The following is a 27,222-nucleotide window of genomic DNA, read 5'->3' on the forward strand; positions in this document are numbered from 1 at the left end:
TATTCCTTCTCTCCTCTAATGTTGTGATTTAATTCTTTTAACCAATCATCATAACTTGGTCCCTTTAATTTTAGCACTAATCTTCTTGCAAACCTCTACTTTTTTCAGTTCAGTTTATTGAGGACGTCACGCCAGTGCAGAGTATTGCAGTATTAGTCTTAGACAAGCTGAATAGATTGTCATAAAAGAATCTTTGGTTAGACTTTTAAATACTACTCAACATTTGCGTGTTTTCCATATGCTGTTGATGTTATCCTATTTATGTGTACCTTTGATGTTACCGAGTTTGTAGCAGTTGTTGGTTTTATGGCTTATCATGATAGCCTCAAAGAACATTTAAGTTCCAAAAATATTTACATGAATTTATCCAAGGATTGTGAACTCTAGCTACCTCAATGGGGGCCTGAAGGCTGGTGTCTTGTCATATGGGTCCCCATTATTCCAGACAATATTTTTAAGCCGATTTTTAAACTTAAATATTGGCATAGCATTTACAGCTTCTGTGGGTGTGCAATTCCATGGGTTTATTACACTACAAGTGAAAATACAATTCTTGTTTGTCTGTTGTACATTGTGGCTTGTTGAGCTTGAAGCTGTTGCCCTTTATACGTACAGTATTCCAATGGATCTAATAACGAAAGTCCCTGGATTAATATCTTCACATTCATCTCAATCAGCATGAAGCCCCAAAAGTGACTGTACAGTATAACATTGTTAAAATATTCAAGGAAAATTGATTTATTATACAATCCACTCCACCCCTGCCGTCCATCACGCACTCCACCCCTGCCGTCTACCACCCGCTCCACCCCTGCCGTCTACCACCCGCTCCACCCCTGCCGTCCACCACCCGCTCCACCCCTGCCGTCCACCACCCACTCAACCCCTCCACCCACCCCACCCCTGCCATCCACCCCCCGCTCCATCCCTGCCGTCCACCACCCGCTCCACCCCTGCCGTCCACCACCCGCTCCACCCCTGCCGTCCACCACCCGCTCAACCCCTCCACCCCTGCCATCCACCTCCCGCTCCATCCCTACCGTCCACCACCCGCTCCACCCCTGCCGTCCACCACGCACTCCACCCCTGCCGTCCACCATGCACTCCACCCCTGCCGTCCACCACGCACTCCACCCCTGCCGTCCACCACGCACTCCACCCCTGCCATCCACCACGCACTCCACCCCTGCCATCCACCACGCACTCCACCCCTGCCGTCCACCACGCACTCCACCCCTGCCATCCACCACGCACTCCACCCCTGCCATCCACCACGCACTCCACCCCTGCCATCCACCACGCACTCCACCCCTGCCGTCCACCACGCACTCCACCCCTGCCGTCCACCACGCACTCCACCCCTGCCGTCCACCATGCACTTCACCCCTGCCGTCCACCACGCACTCCACCCCTGCCGTCCACCACGCACTCCACCCCTGCCGTCCACCATGCACTTCACCCCTGCCATCCACCATGCACTTCACCCCTGCCGTCCACCACGCACTTCACCCCTGCCGTCCACCACGCACTTCACCCCTGCCGTCCACCACGCACTCCACCCCTGCCGTCCACCACGCACTCCACCCCTGCCGTCCACCATGCACTCCACCCCTGCCGTCCACCACGCACTCCACCCCTGCCGTCCACCATGCACTTCACCCCTGCCATCCACCACGCACTTCACCCCTGCCGTCCACCACGCACTCCACCCCTGCCGTCCACCACGCACTCCACCCCTGCCGTCCACCATGCACTTCACCCCTGCCGTCCACCACGCACTTCACCCCTGCCGTCCACCACGCACTCCACCCCTGCCATCCACCACGCACTCCACCCCTGCCGTCCACCACGCACTCCACCCCTGCCGTCCACCATGCACTTCACCCCTGCCGTCCACCACGCACTTCACCCCTGCTGTCCACCACATACTCCACCCCTGCCGTCCACCACGCACTCCACCCCTGCCGTCCACCATGCACTTCACCCCTGCCGTCCACCACGCACTTCACCCCTGCTGTCCACCACATACTCCACCCCTGCCGTCCACCACGCACTCCACCCCTGCCGTCCACCACGCACTCCACCCCTGCCGTCCACCATGCACTCCACCCCTGCTGTCCACCATGCACTCCACCCCTGCCGTCCACCACATACTCCACCCCTGCCGTCCACAGGACAGCCCAAGTTAAGCAACAAACACTTGCCCCCCCCCCCACACACACCTCAACAGGAAACCCGGTAACAATTCAAGTAAATTGAAACCCTAGATACAAATATTTCTAGTTTTTCTGACAAATAATTACTGGATAAGAATCAGTTCAGCCAATCAGTGGAGTTGAGTAAGTGCAGTTTGTTAAATCAGAATGCTTGTGTGCCTTGAAAAAACTCACCATGCGATGTTTTTTCTTGTCTTTTTCTTGGCTGTCTTCTCCGTTTCTAGAGTTCTACATGGTACAGGACTTTGTGAAAGTAGCTGCGTTAACTTCTGATTGTGCTCTTCTAACATTTTTATCTTTGCTTGAAGTTCCTGTAAGACAGAAAATCATATTCTAAAATCTCCAAGTCTTGAAATTGTACTTGACTAGGGAGTCAAGGAGTGACTCCTTGACTCGTTGGGAGACTAGGGAGTGGCTAGGACTGTTGAAACAACAAAAACCAGCGTTGAATGTAATGAAACGCCATTTTCTGGGTGAGCCCCGGAAGCTCCCTGGAGCTATCGGACTGATATGCAATATATTAGTCTGGGGCATCAGTGATTGGAGTTCAGCCTACCTGGTATCACGGCCAGAACCTGGCCCTCTCAGAAAGGCAAAAGGAGCAGTAGCCTATAGAATCCTCAATGTGGTTGGGAAAATTCCATGTCTTCCATCAACTGGGGCTGGCACCCAGAAAGGTAGGCATAATGAAACAAACCCCACTTGGTAAGAAAATGCGACTGAAACCGAACAGGGAGGAAGAACTTCCACGACAACTTAAGAAAACAAGTAAACAGCAACACCTCACCGCCATACCGCCTGTCTGCGCAGTTCCAACCCCCCCCCCCCTGGGGAACTGCCGATGCACTCAGATAATGGACAAGAGCCGCAACCGGACACAACACATGATGCACCCCAGGCCTGACCAACAAGCATCAATGACTCAAGGACCTCTCCGGAAAGTCACTGTCTCATTCTTCGCAAGAAAAAAGGAGACGGCTGCAACCGAACAAACCTACCAGTAAAAGCAGGAGTAAAAGGGAAGGTGCTCCAGTGGATAAGGGAGTACTTAAGCAACAGGAAACAGTGAGTAACGGTGAGGGGGGAGACATCAGAGTGGCGAGATGTCACCAGCGGAGTCCCACAGGGCTCAGTACTTGGACCCATCCTGTTTCTAATATATGTGAACGATCTTCCAGAGGGTATAGACTCATTCCTCTCGATGTTTGCTGATGATGCAAAAATTATGAGAAGAATCAAGACGGATGAAGATAGACAGAGACTACAGGATGACCTGGATAAACTGGAGGAATGGTCTAGAAAATGGCTGCTAAAGTTCAACTCGGGAAAGTGTAAGGTGATGAAATTAGGCGAAGGGAGCAGGAGGCTGAACACAAGGTATCATCTGGGACGGGAAATCCTGTAAGAGTCAAATAGAGAGAAGGATCTGGGGGTTGATATCACACCGAACCTGTCCCCAGAGGCCCACATCAAAAGAATATCATCAGCGGCATATGCTAGACTGGCCAACATAAGAACTGCCTTCAGAAACTTGTGTAAGGAATCTTTCAGAACCCTGTATACCACTTATGTAAGACCAATCCTGGAGTATGCAGCTCCAGCCTGGAGTCCATACCTAGTTAAACACAAGACAAAGTTAGAGAAGATTCAGCGGTATGCCACCAGGCTCGTCCCGGAACTGAGAGGATTGAGCTACGAGGAAAGGCTAAAAGAGCTGAACCTCACATCCCTGGAAAACAGAAGAGTAAGGGGAGACATGACAACCACCTACAAAATTCTCAGGGGAATTGACAGGGTGGACAAAGACAAACTCTTCAGCACGGGTGGGACACGAACAAGGGGACACAGGTGGAAACTTAGTACCCAGATGAGCCAGAGAGACGTTAGAAAGAATTTTTTCAGTGTCAGAGTAGTTAATAAATGGAATGCACTAGGAAGTGATGTGGTGGAGGCTGACTCCATACACAGTTTCAAATGTAGATATGATAGAGCCCAGTAGGCTCAGGAATCTGTACACCAGTTGATTGACAGTTGAGAGGCGGGACCAAAGAGCCAAAGCTCAACCCCTGCAAGCACAATTAGGTGAGTACCACCAGGACCGAAGGAGCAAAAACCCTGCACCGGAGTAGAGCGTGAAGCTCCCCAACCCAACCTTCAGAGGCTAATGCCAACAGAAACAAAGCCATGAAAAAACAATCTTGAACTGAAGGGGCCACCACAAACAGAGGAGAAGAGAGAAAAGAGAGCACTCTGTCCAAGGACCAGGATGGCTCAGGCGGTGCATGAGCAGGTCGGAGGTGAAAAAAGCGATGAGAAAGCCTGAGGAACAGGCCGAAAGTAACATCTACCCCATATGCAAGCCAAAGCGGCTCCTCCAGCGCCGCATGATACGAGGCAACAGAAATATGCCTCAAATGACAGTTCTGTAAAAGCCAAGAAAGAATAAAACAACTTGATCCGAAATAGAGGACAACCTACGAAGGGAGTGAAAATGGCAGAAAGACTGCCAGGAAGCTTCATATTGTTGCTGAGACAAAGCTCTCAGGTAGGACAAAACCAACAAAGTCACCTGATCACCATACAAGTGGTGATAGACCCGCGTCAGAAAGATCAGACGCAAAGAGCAGAGGAGAAGATTGAACTAGCCACATATCGGACTAAGCCGATCCGCTGAAAGAGGCAGAGTCAAGAAATACATCATGGGTTGGACACCGAGCAAGCAGCACCTGAAACCAAGGCTGGGCCAGCCACCAAAAGGCCAACAGGACTACTCTTCCCTGGTAAGTCACCAAGCGAACCAGGACCTGAAGCAACATCTGGACCGGGAAAAAGAGGTACAGGTAACCCCCCACCTCAACCAGTCCTACCGAAAGGCATCCTCCGGGACAGTGTCACAGTCAGGGGAAGGGCGCCACATATCGGGAGATGCCGAGACAACGCCGATGCAAAAAACCAGCATTGAATGTAATGAAACGCCATTTTCTGGGTGAGCCCTTGAGGCTCCCTGGAGCTTATTGGGCTAATGTATTTTATATTAGACCGGGACATTAGCTAAGGAGTTCAGACCTACCAGGGACCAGCGCCAGAACCTGGCCCCTTCAGAGAGGTTTCAGGGAGCAATGGCTCTGGAAAACCCCTTTGTGGTTGGGGTTTTACTTATCTGCCATCGACCGGGGTCAGGCACCCAAAAAGGTAGGCATGACAAAACAAACCCCACATGGTAAAAACTAAAACAAAAAACCGAACAGAGAGGTAGAAACTCCCTACAATCCCAAAGAAACAAGCAAACATCACACTTTACTGCCGCACCGATCGTCCGCGCAGCCCTCCAAGCCCTGAGAGGGGGAGGGGGGAGCCCCGGACCTAACACGCCAGCTACCTAGCACCAGTTTGGAAGCTAAGCTTCAACCGACGCGGAAAAACCGCCGACCGGTGGGAGGGAGGGTTCCCAGGGAACCTCCGGGGCTCGCCCACAAAATGGTGTTTCATTACATTCAACGCTGGTTTTCTGGGGGGAGCCCCTACGGCTCCCTGGAGCTTCATACCCAAAGAGAAGGAAAAGAAAGGCTGACCCGGGAGGCGGCCACCACAAACTCCGCAACGCGAAGCCGAGACAACAGGCTGCAACCTGCGACCCAAGGCAACAAGAACGTACAGGAGCAGACACCCTCATAAATAATGGGCAGCCAAGAACCTGTGCGACCTTTAAATCCCTGCGCCCGAAAAGAGCCCTAGAGTCACCAACACAACAGCAAAAGCTGCAAACGTCTGAACAGCACGGGCACAAGGACAGACCACAGGTTGGAAAACAAAAACTCTGCAGACGACCTAAGAGACTCGAGCCCTGAAACAGGGAACGAGGGGAACCGGATCAACCCAAAGCGCATTCCCAGACACGGTACGCAGGTAACGGCAAAAGGGCGCAACCGGACAACACAGGACGCACCCCCGGCCAAACCAATCAAGCATCAATAACCCAAGGACCCCTCCAGAAAGCAGCTGTCTCGACCGTCGCCAGAAAGATGGAGAAAGGCTGCAAATGTACAAACCTACCACCAGTACCAAAGAGCAGAAACCTGAACAGAAGGGGCTACCACGAACTGAGGAGAAGATAAGAGGGCACCCTGATCAAGAACCAGGACGACTCAAGCAACGCATGAACAGGCCGGAGGTGAAACAGAACATGAGAAAGCATACGGAACGGGGCAAATGTGACGTCTACCCTGAACGCAAGCCGGAGCGGCTCCGCCAGCGCAGCACAAAACGAAGCAACAGTAAGAAACATCAAATAACTGTAACTGTAGTCCAGAAAACCCAAGAAAGGACAAGACAACCCGATGTGAAAGAGAAGACAACCTACGAAGAGCAAGAAAAAGGTGCATAGAAACACCAGAAACGTCATACTGTTGCCGAGAAGAAGCTCGCAGGTGGGACACCATCAACAAAGCCACCTGATCACCAAATATGGTGATACCCGCGTCAAAAAACCAAACGCGAAGAGCCGAGGAGAAGGCCGAACCAGTCACGTACAGGACCGGTCCGACTTGCCGAAAGAGGCGGAGCCGCGGGAAAACGCCCCGGGTTCGGACACCTATCAAGCAGCGTCTGAAAATAAAACTGGGCCGGCCACCAAGATACCATAAGGACTACTCTCGTGGGAATGGGCTCCAACTGAGCCAAAATCCGAAGCAACAGCTGGACCCGTAGAAGAGGAACAGGTACCCCCCACCTCGACCAATCCTGCCGAAAGGCATCCACTGTGAATGCCTCGCAGGCGGGTAAGGGCGCCACATAGAATGGGCGACGCCTAGACCACGCCGACTCGAAGACGTCCATGGCCAATAGTCCATACATAGTACGTAGTCCCAAGCAGAGCCAACGAAACGAGTTGACGACGACTGGCCAAACCACGAACAGAAGAATGAACCGAGACAGCTGTCCGCCAGGACGTAGGACACACCCTGGACATGAACCTCACGGTTAGCCAAACCCCGAGAATCCAGCAAATGAGCCATTCTAAGGGACCAACCCCAAAGGTCAAACACCTAAGAGAAACCCCTGAAGTTCCGGCAAAGAACTGCCAGAGAACAGTTCGAATGGAGCCGAATGGTAGAGCACCGAGTGACCCGAACCCTCCGAAGCGCAAACCAGACAGCCATGAACTACCGAACCGTACTGTGAGCTCGACGGACGGATAGACCCCACCATCCCCAGCCGACCTGGTGAGCACTGGTCACAAAGCACCAGCCGAGAGATGACCCGTCTGTGAACATATCAAGTCACCATCAGTGACGTCATGAGCCGGGACTAGACTTTGCGGCGGAGTGACCTGAGGTCACAGGTCATCAGTTTCCATGTCCACTATTTCTCAAAGGTCAAATAGCCATTTTGTAATCGGGAATAGCCCTTCCCTAAGATGCTTGTGTAATTAACTTCAGTTAAAATAATTCAACCAATCTGGGTCAGTCAGTGCAACAGAGATGAGTTGTTCAACTTAAGCCTTGCTAGCAACTTAGTAAACTAGGCGGAAGGATACCGATCTGGGCTTCTGGGTAGAGGAGCATGTGGGAAGCACAGTGTGATTCCAGGAGCGGCCCGGGCAGGTGGCCTCAATCATTGGCCCCAAGACCAGCACAAACATCTAGCTGGTCGCCTCAAGGTAGAATGCTATAAGAGTTTTGTATAGGGCAGTAGTTCAACTCATTGCCGAGTCATGTAGGAAGTGATAAGTTTAGGGAGTGTTTTGATTTTAGATTTTGTTTAGTTTTGGAATAAACCATTTAGCTATTAAATTGTCTTTTTTATTAATTTCCATTTTATGTAATTTGTGTTTTGTCCCGTACCACGTAGGTAGCTCAGAGGCCGAGTTGAGTTGCGCGCCGATTCTAACACCGAATCAGAATTCATTATCCCTTTGATTTTAATTAATTCCTCACTTAACGTAAAAGTACAACCCTCCCATACATTACTAGTGGGGATCAAGCCCCAAGGTTTATTGGTTTTAGCATGATCGATCCATACCTCGGTCACTGCTCAGTGTTATTGGTCTGGTGGTGGCAGCGCAAGGCGATTCTAGAGTTTTGCTAGAAGTCGGTTTCCACGTCATAGGGTTGCAGAATCTTAAGTCGGTCAATCGTCTTAAGACCACGTGGCGTGGGGTCAGCTCAAGTAAAAGTTTGGGGTCCCTTGATAGAGAGATAAAGTAGAATACGGGTACAGAGAGGGGATAGATTGTACGAATACCCCCCCCTCCCCGTATTACATCGTTTTGATCACGCCCAAGCGAACCCACTCCAAGACAACCTGACAGAGCGCAGGGGAAGAAACCTGCCCTGCCAGCCCCGACCCCCCCAAAAGGGGGGGGGGGGCACCCAACGCCACCGCAGGCCGACAGACAATACCCGAAACGCCCACGAATCGAGGGACCAGGCATGAGCAAACAGAGCAAGCCTCCCCTCCCTCATCGCCCCCGTCAATGGGGCAAGCCGCGAAAGGGCCGACGCCCCTTACGAGACCCATAACCCCGCGCAGAGTGATCACCGCTCCGACCAGATGAAGGCGGGTCCGAAGAAGGAGCCGAACTCGAACCTGACACCAGTGGCCTATCACGACGAGAGGAACCCCGAGCCCTGGCACGACCCCTCCGGGAAGACCCTCCACAGGACCGCCGGAGAACCAACAAGTCTGACGTCGGACAACAAGCAGACGAAGCAGCCTGGATAAACTGCGTCACGACAGACGCCTCAAACAGAAGAGGACAAAAAGGCGACGACAGCCTAAGAGCCAGTGCCCAACCAGATTCCACGGAGGAACCCAGCACCGCCTGCCAACACTCAAGCCGGGAAGCATAGAACAGGGAAACCGCATCCCGCTAAATCGTTGCAAAAAGCTTCAACAAGGCAGCCAACGAACACGCTGCCGAGGACAAGGCACCGGACCCCAGGACGGACCCAAGCGCCCTTACATCCTCCACGAGCCAATCCGAGGACAGCTCCAGGCGGGGAAAAGAACCATAAGGCTGAAGCCAAAAAGCCCCGGGCGCGCAAGTCCTCCACAACAAGCGCTGCCGAAAGGGAGGGAACCTGCACATGGAGCTGAATAACACCAACATCACGTGAAAGGGCAGGGGGCAAACAAGCACTCGTTCAGGTACTCAAGATCATCCTCCCAGGAAAACCTGAACCACCGTGGAAGCTTCCCGCCACTCCAGCGTGCGGGAACGACAGAAGGAATGCCAAGCATCCAGAACAAACAAGGGGCAGTCCGCTAGCCACGAAGACTCCGGAACCTCGTAACGGAGCTAGAAGGGGAACGAAGTCCCAAACTTGAATTTCAAGGGATCCATCTCCGAGGCATAATCCGGGTCACGCAGGAGGTACGCTGCAAGGGCCGCCCGCACCACACCAGGTTGGATGCGATAAGCCGAAAACCTCCGGAAAGACGGAACCGACGCACCTGGGGGAACACGGAACCGAACCCGGGGAAGGGCCGACACCCAATCTAACTCGTACAGAGGGGGGGGGGGGACCCCACTCCTTTTAACAGCAAGCCCCGCTCAGAGGGAAGAAAAACCCAGGCGGGGTCCAGCGGGGCCCAAGGCAGATGTAACGAAATGTAACGAAAAACACCCGGGCCTACGAAGGACTGTCGCCAAATGTAACGAAAAACTCCCGGGCCTACGAAGGACCGTCGCCAAATGTAACGAAAAACACCCGGGCCTACGAAGGACCGCTGGAAAAAGCAAAACGGTCCTTCGTAGGCCCGGTTTCCACTACTACGCGAAAAACCGCGAAAGGGCCGACGCCCCTTACGAGACCCATAACCCCGCGCAGAGTGATCACCGCTCCGACCAGATGAAGGCGGGTCAACCTCCGACCAGATGAAGGCTGACTTGGGGGCCCAAGGCCCCCAAGTCAGCCCCTCCCCAGCCCCTAGGTCCTTCACAGCAGGACCCGGGACCGAGTCATCTCCCCAAGCACCGACCCCACCAGACAAGGACGATGCAGCCTCAGAAGCCAGAAGAAAGGGGGCCCACTGGTCAAACCCAGAAGCTTCGGCCGGGAGACAAGACTCGAAAGCCTCTGCCCCCCCCCATCCAGGAGCATCCCCCGAAGGTGCCTGAGTCTCGAGATCAAGGAACCCCTGCCCCGACTCCGAAACCCTCAGACGTTTCGGGGCCGGAAGCAGGGGGGGGGGGGGAGGACCAGAATGAACAATTGTAGGGGAAGGACGAGGAGGTGCGGACTGAACGAGGATCGAAACAACCCCCACCCCCAAGTCCGGGTCTCGAAAAGCAAAGCAGGACAGCCCCGGGGCATCTGGGTGAGCAACCAACCGAGCGCGTTGCAACAGATAAAACCTAGCTTGCAACGCACGCGCCGCCTGAACCCAAATAGAATCATCAGAGGATTGGGTAAATTGAGTCACTAGCAAGCAGCAACACTCACAGGACTCGGGTGTCAAAAGTATCACCGACCCAACAGGCAGCGTGGCGGAGGCAAAAACAATGAGGGTCACCCCGAGACAAGGGGACCGAGCAACCCTCAAACTCGCACAAAGCGAGTGGGGACTCTGGGGGTCACATCCATCGGACCCACTCACCCCCTAGGGGATTCCCAGGGTCCTGAGCGTTTACTTTAAGAGGACTCGCACTCAGGTAATCCCAGGCAGGGTGCAGCTAACCGGTGCCCAAAACTACCAAGAAAACCTCTATAGCTGAACCCCAGGGACGTATACACTCACGGGGACCTAGAAGGGGGCGCCATCGAGGAGAACCGTGGTAGGGCAAACACCAGTGGAATAACAGGGCAGAACCCCCCACTAGGCAAAAACAAAAACAAAAACAAAACCCCGCAAGAGGACAGTGAACCCCAAGGAACAGAGCAGGCCGCTATGTCGGGAAAACGAAGCTGCGCAGCACCCTGTGCCCCTACCAGTGCAAACTGCCTCTTACCCACAGGTAACAAGGGAGAACAGAGCACCCAAGAGCCCAACAGGCAGCCGAAAAAACGAACGGCAGAATGGACCAGCAGAGGCAGGTCAAGAGGAGCCTGTGGAAGGTGGCCACAAGCTGGCCACCTTCAGTATACAGTACTTACAGGGCACCGAGGGAAGGCATCCCTAAGCGCATGCAGCCCGAGTACTGAAGATAACTCTTGGCTCTCACACCCCTAGAAAACAAACACCACACACGAAGCACAGTGCTGTAAAGACACTGGAGCCAGAGCACACAACCTCTGCCTATAGCATCAGCCTCAAGAATTGAGGTGTGGGTAGCCGGCATGAGGAGTCTGGGGCTCCCCCCTTCCCCCTACCGGGAAGGGCGGAGCTGTGCAGACAGCAACACGGCAACGCGTGATGTCATACAAGTTTGCTCATTTTCTTTTTTTGAGAGTTCTATTCACTAGTTCGGCTTTTGGTAGCAATTTTAACCAGAATAGGGGTTTGTTTTGAGGCACTTACCATTCTAGGTGCCTGATCCGGTCGATGGCAGACAGAATGCTTCCAACCACACGGGAGTTTCTATAGGCCATTGCTCCCCTTGCCTCTGAGGGGGCCCAGTTCTGGCCATGGTCCCCGGTAAGCCTAAGAACTCCATGCAGTACACATGACTGATGCCAGTCTGACATTAGCATATCAGCCTGGGATAGCTCCGGGGAGCCGACGGGGCTCCCCCCAGAAAAAACCAAAGGTGAGCAATTCATTTCATCCTTCGTAACAGAATATTATAATTTATCATGTAAACTGAATATTTTGTATAGCAAATTTCACTGTGTAAAACTCGTTGGCAGGTAAATTGAGATGTGAAGTTACTATTGTGGAGTCACTCAGAGACGGGTGAGCACGTGACTGATCTTGTCTCCATCTTGTACATAATGACACCATGAGCACAAGACCACGAGTTTGGTTAGGCCACTCACATGTTCTACACCAGTACTCCGATAAATGTTGAAGTCTTCTATCAGATGAGACCAATTCATTCTTACTAACAAACAACCACTAACTGTTTAATTACATTTTAATGACATTAATAAACCCCCCAACTTGTGTAGGAAGCTATTTGTGGGAATTTAACATTATACAGTCCGCTATCAAAAAAATTAATAAATAAAATAATTCATTATAATCTAATTAAATTATAAGTAAATAAATACAGTACTTGTAATTAAAATAAATAATAAAATCCCACAAGTCAGTTTTCCCCACAGAATTAAAAGGTATGAGATACGAGGAAAGGTTGTATGAATTGCACCTCACATTCGCTGGAAGACAGAAGAGTTCAGGAATACATGATAACCACATACAAAATTCTCAGGGGAATTGAACAGGAAGATAAGGGGCATTTAGCACAGGTGGTACTTGCACAAGGAGACACAGGTGAAAACTGAGTATCCAAATGAGCCACAGACACATCAGAAAGAACTTTTTCAGTATCAGAGTAGTTAACACTTTCGCGCTCTCGGCGAAGGTCACTCAGCCAACCGTATGTGCGCGCGGCGTTTTTATCGCTTAAGCGTAAAAACAAAAATGTGTATACTCTTTTTACTTTTCTGACCTTAGTTTTCATGCTACGTATTTCATTTTGATACCAACGTGTTCGCAATAAAATTCTCTAGAAGAACATCAGTAAAAAAAGTCACGAAAGCTATAGAGATACCAGCATGAAATAAATAACTACGAAGATGAGTCGCCGTGAGCGCTCAACAGCAACAAAATGTTTTTACTCTTGGGATTATTATCACCTCTGCAATTGTCCTACAGCCTTAATTTTGGTATCAATGGACTCCCAATAAAATTCCCAACACGGTGATATGAATATAATCGTAGAATAATGGTCCCGGCCCACCCGCAAGAGTGTGGGAAGTGGGCACACTGTTACCCGGTAATGGTGACCGGACGACACACGCGCGAAACGTTGCTTTGAAAGTTTATACTTATTTCACTGTTCTGATATTATTATTGTATGTATGTCATTCATTTTTGTGGCAATGTTTTCGCAATAGAATGTTCTATGAGCTAAATTATACTACACAAACTTGGACCAAATAGGTGTACTTACCAAGGGAAGGCTGGTTGTGGAACAGTAAGTTGAGCATTTGTTCTTCACTCCACCTTCTTCAGGTTCTTCATTCCTGAAGTTGCTCAACAGATGGTTTGTAGGTGGAGTGAAGCTGTTGCGGGTGGTTACTTCTTCACCACCCAATACACCTTTTTCCGGTGGTAATTGGTGTAGCAGGGAACAACACAGAGTGCAACACCACAGGTCTTGCATCCATAGTTCGTGTCCTTCCTTTTACCAGACCGTGCGCATGCATGACACTTGAGACGTTTTGGCAGTCTGTAAATTTCATGTTTCAGTTTGTAGTTCATGCGATTTTCTGAATCAACAATAGGGCCAGGTCTTCTCGCTGGAGGTGTAACAGGAGTTGCAGGAGAGTCAGATTCATCTGACAAAACAGTTTCGTCAACTGGCAGTGTGGCAGACATGTCGGGTTCAGATTCGTTGTCTGTTTCATCTTGAGGTGGTGTAGTGAACAAAGGCCGCCTCACACCAGATGGTCCGGGAGTTGGCATGGCGTCAGCATTGGCAGGAGCTGTGTCATCATTTATGTCTGGAGCGTGCCGCAAGTGTTGAGATGATGATGTTGTTTTAGGCCACTCCTCTGTGTCCCAGTGCAATAGGGCCCAGATTGCCACTTCGTGGAACTGTAGCAATGTTAGCTTTTTTCGATCAGTTGTGTTGTATTTGTACAAAACATAGGCATTATGCAATGCCATTTGCAGGAAATAAAAGGTAATCTTTTTGGTCCACTTGTGAGTTTTCCTGGTAAAATGGTAATATTTAACCATTTGATCGAAGTGGTCCACACCTTTCATGAACTTATTGTACTCGCAAATTGCAGTCGGTTTGTTCACTGTTACCTGTTGTATTCCACTTGTTCCGTCTCGGTTGCGAATTCGCTTCCTTCGCTGAACTCGCTGAGTGTCTGCATTGTGGATGTTGGTAATGATTGAAACCACTCGCTTGTCTTTCCACAGGAGAATGAAGGTGTTATCTTTGCGGCGGTATACTGTGGTATCCAGTGGAAGTTTACCCATGGCTAGAGCTTGCAATACCTTTGGGGCACCACGTAGCATTCTAATTGTGCCACATGTGTACACCCCACGTTCTCTCAATGTTTCTGTCAGGGTAACCGAGTTGTAGTAATTATCCATGTACAAATGGTAACCCTGGTTCACTAAAGGCTGCATCAACCCCGTTACTGTATCCACTATCGTCTTACCAATACCTGAGTATACGTCAAAGTCATATATGTACCCAGAGACAGATTCAGCAAGCATATAAAGTTTCACACCATACTTGTCTGGTTTGTTTGGATTGTACACTTTGAAGGATAGTCGGCCTCGCCATGCCATTGTACCCTCATCCAAACACAACTCTTTCTTGGGGATGTAAACTTGAGCAAACCTCTCTTTCAAGTAATCCATCACTGGTCTCACTTTTATCAACTTATCACGATTGTTCATGGGCACTGCATTGGTATTGAATGTGTGGAAAAACTGGTTTATATGCTGGAATCGTCTGGACGGCATGAACAAGCTGAAGAAACGAGCATGCCATGGCTTTGCTGTTTGCCAATACATCCTCATAGCTGGGAGCCTAATTATGCCCATCAATATGAACAGTCCTAGGAATCGCGCCATTTCACTCACCTTCACTGGGGTCCAAATATCTGATACATTTTCATTGGCCATCCGGAATAACTGCGAGGCGTACAAATTTGTTTCAACGGTAAAGAACTCAAGGAGGGCACGCGTGATGAACAATTGAATATAAGCCAGTGCACTAGTAGGCTTGGGAATTTTCAGTCCAGGATCTCCAGTAAAATCATCAACAACTGGAGAAGTATTGCTACGACTCCAGCCCTCACCAGCCCCAGCCTGCCGAGTACGTACTGTACGTGTACGCCTTTCAGCAGGCTCGAATGAATCCTCATCACTTTCCTCATCACTTATACTTTCAGAATCACTTGGCGCAATTTGTCGTGTGTTCCTACGACGAGTAACATGTCTGGTAGCTACTTTTCTAGGTAGCCTAGATGCACCACGTGTGCGCCGAGATGGAGGAGGAGGAGGGGGTCGCGGTGCCTCCTCTTCCTCGGTGAGGGCCTCAGTCTCCTCATCACTCGTTGCCGTATCATTCCCTCTAGCTCTAGGTACACTATAATCGTTGTGGGTTCCAAAATCTTCCTCCAATACCTCTACATCACTTTCAGCTTCTGATAAATCCTCCACAAGGCCTGGAATTTTCGTTGGTGTGAGCTTCACTCCGCTCCACTTCTTAAAAATTTGGGTTATTTTGTCCACTCTCGATGACCTGGAGGCTTCCTTGGGCGTAGAAGTGCTTGGGCCTTGACCTGGATCCATTTTTGATGAAGTAATTGGGTATAATCCACACGGAAACGGGTAAAAATGCTCGAGTTTGGCGCGCGAGGGGAGCGTGATCGACTCACGACACGTGACACGAAAACAATAGGCCCGTCACGTGACCGGGTAGGCCAACGCGCCAGGCGGCCTAGTGGTGAGAAAGAGAACTTCATGGCGCGTCGTTTGAAACAAACCCCAATGAAATCGGATTAAAATTGAATTTTATACAAATATTTTAAAAGAGGACATAACTTTATGTCCACTATGCGTTTACGTTAGACGAAACAGGACGCGCCGGCGCGTCCAGATAGCGCGAAAGTGTTAATAAATAGAATGCATTAAGCAGTGATATGGTGGAGGCTGACTTCATACACAAGTTTCAAATGTAGATATGATAGAGCTCAATAAACTCAGGAACTTGTACATCAGTAGCGGCCGAGAGGTGGGACCAAAGAGCCGAAGCTGAACCCCCCACAAGCACAATATGGCGAGTACATTGGCACCCCCACATCAGCTGTGAAGCACAAAAATGAACAACTACCATAAAGGTGAGACAAAGCCAAGAGATCAACTACCACCAAAGCAGCAGACAACCTGCAAACCTGGAAATGGGGTCACCAGGAACCCACAGACCGGGTAAAAGTACAGTAGGTGTAAGCATCTCTATATGGACAGCAGCAAATGAGGCACCCCAAAACAAAACATGAAGGACTAAAGAACCCTCGGCCAAACTAAAACATGCAAGCAATAGAACAATGTCTGTTGTCCCAAGGAAAACCAAACACCAACAACGACCCACGAGGAAACCGAAACCCATAATGGAATCAGGAACTGGCAGAGAAACCAATTCCATTAAAAGGCATATATTCCTTTATTTTATTATAACTAAATCAATCAACTTATTTGCCCGCAATCTTTCCCCCTGAACCAAGAATTTCATCAGCTGAGTTTCACATCACATACACCCCCACTGAACTCACCACCTGTGCTTCTTGCCATCAACAACTTCCTGAATGGTCTCATATTATCAAAAACAAATGAAGCATTAAATACACTGATACTCAGTATTAACATATAATCACCAAACAATGAAACAATTCTATGAAATCTATCTGCAGCTCACAGGAGTAGACAAACAGGATGCCAGATGCCATCACAATATCTCAGACGACACTTTCAAGAACATAAGAAATACTGTTAGAACAACGGTACAACTTACATAGAATCCAAAAAGGTCCATGCAGGCTGATCCAATCCAACAAATCTGTCATTGCTATACAAGCCTACAGGCTGCAAGTAGCAATAGTCTGAATGCTCAGATCGTCATATTATGCTTCAGTAATAAGTCAAGAAAAATTTAAAAACCTGCATACCTGGAGAGGGTTTCATAAGTTCTACTCCCTGAGGCCCAGGTTCAACTTGTGATAGGTAAAGTGCCAGAGTACAATGACTTAATACAAAATACCCTATTCTATATCTTTTTCAATATCTGCAACGAACAATACTAGCTGTTATCAGCACTAACCTTGTAAGACATCATCTCCTCCTCTTCTTCTATTTCAATTTTTGGTTTCTTCCTTGGCCTCCCCCGTTTTCTACGTATTCCTCTATCCTCCATTACTGCCGCTTTCCTTTATTCTTCCAACCTGTTGACACTATTTTAATTTCAGTACATATTCTGTAGTATAAAGTATACTGTACAACAATTTATACAAATCTATTAAGTATAAACAGTAATTACAGTATACAAATTAATGAAATTATAAATTCTTATACAAAGCTGTACTGTACTGTAATTTAAAGCACTGAGCTACCTATAACAAATATTTTGTTTCAGTATATTTATAGGTTTCCTTTTTTTTAAAGCCTAACACTATTGCATACAAAAATGTTAATACACTTGGGACTAGGTCCACTATGGTTTTGAGATATCTAATATAGAAATGTATTCAATTCCATGCTAGCCTGAAATAGCTCCCTAAAAACTAAATAAATTAAATCAAATATGATAACTTCAATTAGCAATTGATCAAAGTTGATTTTCTAACTATGATTTTCACAGGAAACCTGCACAGTATTATTTAAAGCCGAGTTTTAAAACATTTATCATAAAAGTTTTGTATTTGATACATTTCAATATGTCACTGGAACATAGCAGCGTTCCTCGATTTTTTCTAGTTTCATTATATGCACTGGTGCAAGCACTACAGAATTTGTCAGCATCAGTATCCAGTTACCCAGAACTGTTCAGACGTGGGCGACCTTTTGCACCACCATAACCTCCTTCTAACAAGTAACCTGGTTTGAAAGTAATGGTCTGTTACTGTTTAAACTTTTTTGTAAATGTTTGTATTTACAAAGGAATTTAAAGGCCCAGCATTAAGGGTGTCTATTTGACATAATCGTGTGGAAAAAATCCTCGGGCACAATGAGGAGATTTACCAAGCCACTGACTTCCTATCCCATTGAGGCCACTAGAGATGAAGGCTCTCAGGTATATTTACCTGAATTTACCCGAGGGCCACTATCTCTGTAGTGGCCTTGATGAGTAAAGAAAGCCATTGGCTTGTCAAAGGTCCCCCCCCCCCCCTATTTGTCCTAATGATTTTATTGATCTGGATCTTGAACTGCAACAGTCTCTTGACATTTACCTGATTTTACCTGAGGACCCTAACCTTAGTGGCATCGCCAAGGACATGAAGCTGGTGGCTTGTCAAAGGTCCCACCATTTGCCTTGATGACCTTTTCCACTTTTCCAGGGAGATTTTAAAACTTAACAAAGTTTTGGCATTTACAGCTTCGGCGGGTAGGCGATTCCATAGGTTTATAATCCTACGGGTGAAAACGCATCTCCTGTTCTGTCCTACATTGTGGCTTGTTGAGCTTGGAACCGTTGCTTCTTGTTTGTGTTACATCTGACTTTGAAGAAATTGTCCAGATCAAGATCATCTAACTTGTTCAGTATTTTTAAGTTTCAATGAGGTCTACCCTGTCATGCCTGATATATTGTAATTATCTGACACCATATTGGAATCTGACCCAAGTATCAGTTTGGTCAACCCATGTATCGTATTCCAAAAATGTGCAACCATGTTGTAATAGATGAAATCCTAAAGAAAACTGTTGAAAACATTTGATAACTTGATAAACAAAAATTATTTGTCAGAAGAAACAAGGAAAGGTAATCTATATGTAAAACCCCTACTAGGAAAATATTTTAAATAAAACCAAAGATAAATGTAGTTGTATAAAAGTTGCAGTTTTCATCGCTTGTCGTGCTTAGAATCCGCAATATTCCTCTCAGAACACTGCTTATTTTATGTAGATACGCTAATAAACGTAAGTGTTTTATACGTTGCAAGATAAAAATATAGCCTTCATTTTAAATTCCTTGACATGTGGATAAAGTCAAGTAAAGATACATGTATTTTTATAATCGCCGAACTTGAACCCCGCACCTTGAGGTTACCTTGAGGTTACCTTGAGCACAGATCGATCGATGGAGCAACTCTCTCAGAACAACGTTTATTTCAGGTAAATATGTTAATAATCGTAAATGTTTTATATATGCCTCAAGAAAGATATAAATATAAGTTTCATTTTCCTTTACCACAGACATATTTTAAGCTCAAGTGAAGATGCATGTGTTTTTATTATCAAGTCTAGTAGCTTGTTGGTCATAGAGCGCAGAAGCCTACACACACTGGCTGATATATATATTGTGTAATTAGCAAAGATACGCTAATGAAGCCAAAAATATTATATGCCATCAGAAAGAAAGATGTACTTGTCATCGTGAGTGCATTACAGGCAATATATCTTAACAGAGAAAAAAAAAAAGATACATCAGTATTAACACTTTCGCGCTCTCGGCGCTCAAAAAAAAAAAATACCCCAGATGCTTTTGGCACTTCGCGCGCCTACGCGGTAAGACCGAAAAGTGTACACTCTTTTGACTGTCCTGACAATAATTGAAGGCGCACGTATTTAAATTTAGTATCACTGTGTTCCCAATGAAATTGTCTATAAGAGCATACCTATAAAATGCCGCCCAAGCATAAGGAGTATCAACACCAAATAAAAAACTATGCAGATCACTCGCCGAGAGCGCCAAACAGCAACAAAATGTTTCCACTCTCTTAATGGTTGCGAAGCCTACAGTTGTCCTACATCGCTAATTTTGGTATCATTGGAATCGCAATAAAATTCTCTACACGGACATATGCATATGAATGTTTAATATAGGTAATTGCCCACCCGCAAGAGTGTGTGAAGTGGAGAGTAGTTAGCCGCGAGCGCACTGGTGAAAACACAGGGGGGAAATCATGCTTGGAAAGTTTATACGTTTCCTGACCCTACTTTTCTATGTACGTATTTCTTTTTTATACCAATGTGTTCGCAATAAAATTTTCTATAAGATGAACTGTATAACATTTGTACAAAGCATGTGTAAGAGAAGCGCCAAATATAGAACCACGTCGCTCAGTATGCGTTCGCGGCAGAAACGAACGCATTGTTTTCGTTCGTTTGATGTTTGTCATGTTTATACTTGTTGAAACATTTTATAATTTGTATGACAGTGATCGCAGTAAAATTCCCTACACAGACATATACATAACACATACAAATATTTCCCACGTGTTGGATATATCAACGGCTAAAGGGAACCCACTGCCACATGCTCGCCACACCCCCAAACATACTTTGTGTATTTTTTTTTTTACTCATAGAAGTTTATGTGATATAATATTCATTCTGGTACAAAAACATTCGCAAATAAATTCCCTACAAAACAAAAGTATCCGCATCCATTTCGGTTAAAAAATGGAATTTATAGAAATATTTTTTCGATGGACGAGAAAAGTCGGCTGTTATGCGGAATCGTAAGAGAAAACGGCGACGAGTTATCTCTAATCTAAAGCGCGAAAGTGTTAAATCGAGTTTTCACAGCAACTCTCACCCCATCTATTAGAGATTCAAGAAGCTACCCTAAGCCTAATAAAGTTAGGTAAATAGTGAAAAAATATGGCATATTTGCCCACTATAATGTTGCCACTGAATGAAGAACATTCAAAATGTATATTTTTAGGCATATTTGCCCACTATAATGTTGCCACTGAATGAAGAACATTCAAAATGTATATTTTTACAATGAAATAATTTCATTTTATAACAATATTAGACTTAAGTATGTGGCAGGTGACGACACTGAAAGCTGACGATCCAAGCCCCTATGTTGTGGAGCGACTTATCCCAGATATATTGTTTGCTGGCATAGCAGCCACCAGTACACAGTTAACATATATGAATAGGGCAAACACAGTGCATAAGGCAATTATGCCATATTTCTTCACTATTTACGTAACCCTATGAGGCTTTGGGTAGCTTCTCGAATCTTCAATAGACGGGACGAGAGTCGCTATGACAACTCGATTTAAAACTGATGAATCTTTTTTTTCTAGACCAGCGGCAGCGCACAGTGTCCTGAACTGTGTCCTTCAGGGACACTGAGGGACCGTCAGGGCAAGCTGTGCACGCCCACCTCAACCTGCAGGTGTCACAACTCTTGCCCTGCACCCACCCTGGGAGTACACAACAACAACACCCACCCTGGGAGTACACAACAACAACACCCACCCTGGGAGTACACAACAACAACACCCACCCTGGGAGTACACAACAACAACACCCACCCTGGGAGTACACAACAACAACACCCACCCTGGGAGTACACAACAACAACACCCACCCTGGGAGTACACAACAACAACACCCACCCTGGGAGTACACAACAACAGCACCCACCCTGGGAGTACACAACAACAGCACCCACCCTGGGAGTACACAACAACAGCACCCACCCTGGGAGTACAATACAATACAATACAATACAATTTTATTTAGGTAAGGTACATACATACAATAAATTTTTACAAGGATTGGTTGACTTATAGGTAGAGCTAGTACATACAATGCCTAAAGCCACTATTACGCAAAGCGTTTCGGGCATGATAAACTTAAATGACAAGCTTAATACTAATTGAGCATAATGAGTAGAATGAAAACAAGAAATGAAAACATAGATGAAAAAGCAGCACAAATACAATTATGTCGACAAACAGCGCTCTTTAAAGAAAAACAGACATTGGTTGACAATAGAAGGGTAAGGTAGGTTACAGGGAATTTATTAGGTATAGCTTCGTTTTTAACTTAAACTGGTTGAGAGAGGTACAGTCTTTAACATGGTTGGGAAGGTCATTCCACATTCTGGGCCCCTTGATTTGTAGAGCATTTCTAGTTTGATTAAGTCGTACTCTAGGAATATCAAAACTGTATTTATTTCTGGTGTGGTGCTCATGGGTTCTGTTACAACCTTCTATGAAGCTTTTGAGATCAGGATTGGTATTATAGTTTAGCGTTTTATATATGTATAATACACATGAGAGAATGTGCAGTGACTTAATGTCTAACATATTCAGAGATTTGAGTAGGGGTACCGAGTGATGTCTGGGGCCAGAATTGGATATTGTCCTAATAGCAGCTTTGTGTTGAGTAATTAGAGGACGTAAGTGATTTTGGGTAGTAGAGCCCCAAGCACAAATACCATAGTTGAGATATGGATAGATAAGGGAGTAATAGAGAGTCACCAGGACAGGGCGTGGTACATAATATCTGATCTTAGAAAGAATGCCCACAGTTTTTGAAACTTTTTTTGATATGTTTAGAATGTGTCCCTGGAAATTCAGCTTGTGGTCAATGAGAATGCCAAGAAATTTGCCATCTAATTTGTTACAAATTTGGGTATTGTTTATTTTGAGATTTATTTGATTAGAGGATTTATTGCCAAACAGAATATAGAAAGTTTTGTCAATGTTAAGGGTGAGTTTGTTGGCAGTTAGCCACAGATGGACTTTATTTAGCTCAGTATTTACTGTGGCATTTAGAGCAAGGGGATCAGGACTGGAGTAAATGAAGGTTGTGTCGCCAGCAAATAGAATTGGTTTGAGGTGTTGGGAGGCATTTGGAAGGTCATTAATGTAGATGAGAAAGAGGAGAGGGCCAAGTATGCTGCCCTGGGGAACACCAATGTTGATGGGTAGGGTGGGAGAAATTGTGTTATTCACAGAAACATATTGGAGCCTGTCAGTAAGGTAGGATTTGAGGTATTGTAGGGAGTGTCCTTTGACTCCATAATGATGTAATTTAAGAAGAAGGTTTTGGTGGTTGACAGTATCAAAAGCTTTACGCAGGTCCACAAACAACCCAACAGGGAACTCATTTTTATCAAGAGCTGTATGAATCGAGTTAAGCATACTAATAAGTGCATCGTTAGTGCTTTTTTTGGGTCTGAAGCCATATTGGCAAGGGCTAAGTATATTGAGTTTGGCTAGATATGAGTAAAGCTGCTTATAGATTAGTTTTTCAAAAATTTTTGACAAGTTTGGCAGGATAGATATAGGTCTGTAGTTGTTAACATCTGTGAGATCACCACATTTGTGGACAGGCGTTACTCTCGCTTTTTTTAGAATATCTGGGAAGGTTTGGAGTTCAAGTGACTTGTTGAAGAGCAATGCAATAGCAGGGGCTAATGATCTGGAGGCTTTTTTGTAAATTAAAGTTGGTATCTCCTCAAGGGCACCAGACTTGGTTTTAAGGGAAAGGATTATCTCATTGACGTCAGTGGAATTAATAGGCTTTAGGTACAGAGACTGTGGATAGTTACCTGTAAGATAGTCCTTAATGTCAGTACTGGAAGATGGAATATCATTTGCAAGGGATGAACCAATGGAAGAGAAGAACCTATTGAACTCAATAGCAGAATCAGAGGCTGAAAGCTGACCATCGTTATTAGACAGGAGAGTCGGTTTGTTATTTAAAGACTTCTTTGATCCCAATATTTGTGAAATTGTTCTCCAAGTTTGTTTAATGTTGCTCTTTATTTGGGTAAATTTATCTTCGTAGTATTTAGTTTTGGCTCGTCTAATTATCTTAGACAGCAAAAATGAGTAATTCTTTGAGAATTCTTTGGAGACAATTCCTAACCTATACTTCTTCTCAAGGTCATGTTTTTTATTAATAGATTTAAGTATTCCCTTTGTAAGCCAGGGATTGTTAAGCCTTTTGGTTGTGACTTGTTTTGTAAGCATAGGACAGTGGGTATTATAAAGGCTAAGAGTTTTTTGAAGAAAAGATTGCACGGCTAGGTTGATGTCCACTATGTTACCTAACTCGGACTCCCAGTTGACATTATCAGCAGCAGTTATAAAATTGTCTATAGCAGTTTCATTGTGTAGTCTAAAACGTATCACTCTTGACTAAAGAGGTGGTTTGCTAATGTTAGTTAAGAGAAATGTGGGGTAATGGTCTGTAGTGCTATCGGTGATTATACCTGAAGTAAGCGGAGAGGTTATGTTTGTCCAGATGTGATCTAGCGTCGTGGCAGTGCTATCAGTGATTCTAGTAGGTCTAGTGTTTAAGGGTATGAGGAAGCAGGAATTCATACAGTTGAGGAAGCTAACAGCAGTAGGGTGTTCAGGCTCGCAGAGGTCAATATTAAAGTCCCCTGCGATAATTAGGTGGTTTTTGTTCAGTCTGTTATCAAGTATTAGATTTCTAAGGTTTGAGTTGAATTCGGACACATCAGTGTTAGGAATTCTATAAACTGCACCCACAGTCAGGACAGACTCGGCACCCTTGACTCTGAAGCTGGCGAAGATATACTCCCCATAGCAGTCTCTGGTTCTAATTTCTTTTAAGCATGTTAGTTCTTGGTGGTAGTAAAGAGCAGTGCCACCACCTCTCTGAAGTTGACGACAGTTGTGAATTGCTGAGTAGTTAGGCATGTTAAAGAGCTGAGTGGTATCCTCTTTCAACCATGTTTCAGTAAGTATAATAAAAGAGAAATTGTTGTCAATAGCTTCAATCAAGGCACTAACATCATCGAAGTGTTTACCTAGGGATCTAACGTTCAAATTGATTACAGAGATATTGTGATTATGAGTTAATACATTGTTTACATCATGTGCTGCAAAATATCTGCAATTTAGATCATTAAAGTGATAATTGTCATAGATAGTGGATAAGAGGTTAAGTTCTGGGTCTATACTTGTCTGCATAAAAAAAAGCTGATTGCAGGAAAAACAAGGAAAGAAAGGCAAATTACAAGGTAGAAATAAGCTATAAAATAGGGGAAAAAATGTACACAATACTGTACAAAACAAACACAAAAGGGGCTTACAGGGGTACAATGGAGTAAGGGAGTATGGCTAGGCTAGGCAACCTAGGTAATAAATGAGATTAAAGAAAAAACATATAAGCATGGACTATACAAAACACAAGATATAGATATACAAAACAAAAATATAAACAAGACTAAGCAATACAAAAACAAATTGAGCAAAAATGAAAAATGAGGTAGATTGCTTACAAGTACTCTCAGGTACACTGTAAGTAACAATTTGCAATTTGAGATACAGGCAAAGCCAGGGGTACAATGGAGTAAGGGAGCATGGCGAGGCTAGGCAACCTAGGTAATAAATGAAATCAAAGAAAAGTTGAATAATAAGCATAGGCAAATTTAAGCTAATGATTATTAACTATAAATAGTTCAGTTATGACTGTATAATTAATAAGACCTGAAGAACTATTAATGCACTCAATTAAATAATTTCAGTAAATGACTAGTTAAGAGTAAGTTAAAAATTAAGTCAGAAAATGAAACAATGAGACTTAGGAAACCTAGCCCCACTAGTTGACAGGGGGTTAATTAAGTTAATTCACTGGGAGTGATAATGAGCTGAGACAGACCACATTGGGAGAGGAAAGTGTTGAGGTTCTCTTCTTTAGTAATTGTGAACATTTTGCCCTCTGCGGTTTTTCTCACCTTTATCAGTCCATCTCTAACGAAGCACTGATGAATCGCATCTGGGTTTTTTTTGACGGATTTGACGCAGGCGGTAGAGGAGGTGCTGTCTGTTCCTAGTCAAGCACTCGTTGATGTATAATCCCTTCCGTTGGGTTACAGCTGTCCGGACTAGATTGGATTTCGTGAACTGGGAAGACAGCTTCAGGCGAATTTTCCGTTGGTTTTGACCTGATGGATTCTTTTTGCCTACTCTGTAGGCAGCAATAACGTCAGATTTGTTTAGAATGAGCTGCAATTTGTCTTTTAAGAGATCCAGAGCTATTTCGACACAGTTTTCACCTTCATGTTCCACAGGTATATAATGGGACGACACTATAACAGAGTCTAGCAGCTTTTGCTGGTCTTGTTCATCCTGGGAGACAGAACGTTGGGCTGAAAATGTACTGATACATGCAGTCATTTTGCTGAGAGCTTCCTCCTGTTTTTTAATGGCTTCATCAGTTTTCAGAAGGTGGTTGTCCTCATGGAGATCAATCAAATCATGCTGTAGTTGGTCTTGGCTTGCCTTGCAGTTTCTAATATCCTCGCGGAGGAGGATACACAACAACGCGGATGAGTACACAACAACAACACCCACCCTGGGAGTACACAACAACAACACCCACCCTGGGAGTACACAACAACAACACCCACCCTGGGAGTACACAACAACAACACCCACCCTGGGAGTACACAACAACAACACCCACCCTGGGAGTACACAACAACACCCACCCTGGAAGTACACAACAACAACACCCACCCTGGGAGTACACAACACCAACACCCACCCTGGGAGTACACAACAACACCCACCCTGGGAGTACACAACAACAACACCCACCCTGGGAGTACACAACAACAACACCCACCCTGGGTGTACACAACAACAACACCCACCCTGGGTGTACACAACAACAACACCCACCCTGGGTGTACACAACAACAACACCCACCCTGGGAGTACACAACAACAACACCCACCCTGGGAGTACACAACAACAACACCCACCCTGGGTGTACACAACAACAACACCCACCCTGGGAGTACACAACAACAACACCCACCCTGGGAGTACACAACACCCACCCTGGGAGTACACAACAACAACACCCACCCTGGGAGTACACAACAACAACACCCACCCTGGGAGTACACAACAACAAGCCACTCAACACTTGACAACGTCAACAACAACACTCTCCAATACGCCGGATTATACTACAGTGACGTCATCAACGCCGGATTTCCCTTAACAATGGAGGAGGCAGCTCGTGAACGCTCTTCACATAACCCTTGTAACTCACTCCAGTCATGCCAGTGTCCATTGTAACAGATATTTTATAATTTTTGTAATTTTTATAATAATATACTGATCCCGAGGCATTATTAAGTGACGTGAGAATGCGGTAGTTAAGGGGGACCCTAGTCGGATCGCACACACATATTTTTATTATTTCGAACACAAAATTTGTTCGTTTCGTATATATGTTTGATCAAATTCAAATTCAAATGTTTATTCAGGTAAAGTACATACATACAAAGTGTGATACATATATTGATGAATTTATAGATATGGCTAGTACATACAATACCTAAAGCCACTATTACGCAAAGCGTTTCGGGCAGGAAAAACACTAAAGACTAAAACTTAATACTAATTGAGATTAAAG

At 45.9% G+C, this 27,222-nt stretch overlaps 1 protein-coding gene across 6 annotated transcripts in view; it reads right to left on the reverse strand.

The window, feature by feature from the left end:
- Nucleotides 1-26,826, reverse strand: part of LOC138364245 (uncharacterized) — a 160,303-nt gene extending 133,477 nt beyond the window's left edge. Inside the window, exons 1-3 of one of the 6 annotated variants that reach the window (XM_069323615.1) lie at nt 26,695-26,826; nt 17,170-17,290; nt 2,391-2,527 (exon numbers count right to left, since the gene is read on the reverse strand). In XM_069323615.1, coding sequence (XP_069179716.1) covers nt 2,391-2,527; nt 17,170-17,262 — 230 coding nt within the window. In that variant the 5' untranslated portion in view covers nt 17,263-17,290; nt 26,695-26,826. Of the gene's footprint in view, nt 1-2,390; nt 2,528-17,169; nt 17,300-21,225; nt 21,255-25,527 lie in introns of those variants that run through there. The other 5 variants (XM_069323616.1, XM_069323618.1, XM_069323620.1 and 2 more) reach the window with 5 other exon arrangements.
- Between the last annotated feature and the right edge of the window lie 396 nt (nt 26,827-27,222).

This window comes from Procambarus clarkii, chromosome 13 (genome assembly GCF_040958095.1).
Source record: "Procambarus clarkii isolate CNS0578487 chromosome 13, FALCON_Pclarkii_2.0, whole genome shotgun sequence".
Taxonomy (NCBI): Eukaryota; Metazoa; Arthropoda; class Malacostraca; order Decapoda; family Cambaridae; genus Procambarus; species Procambarus clarkii.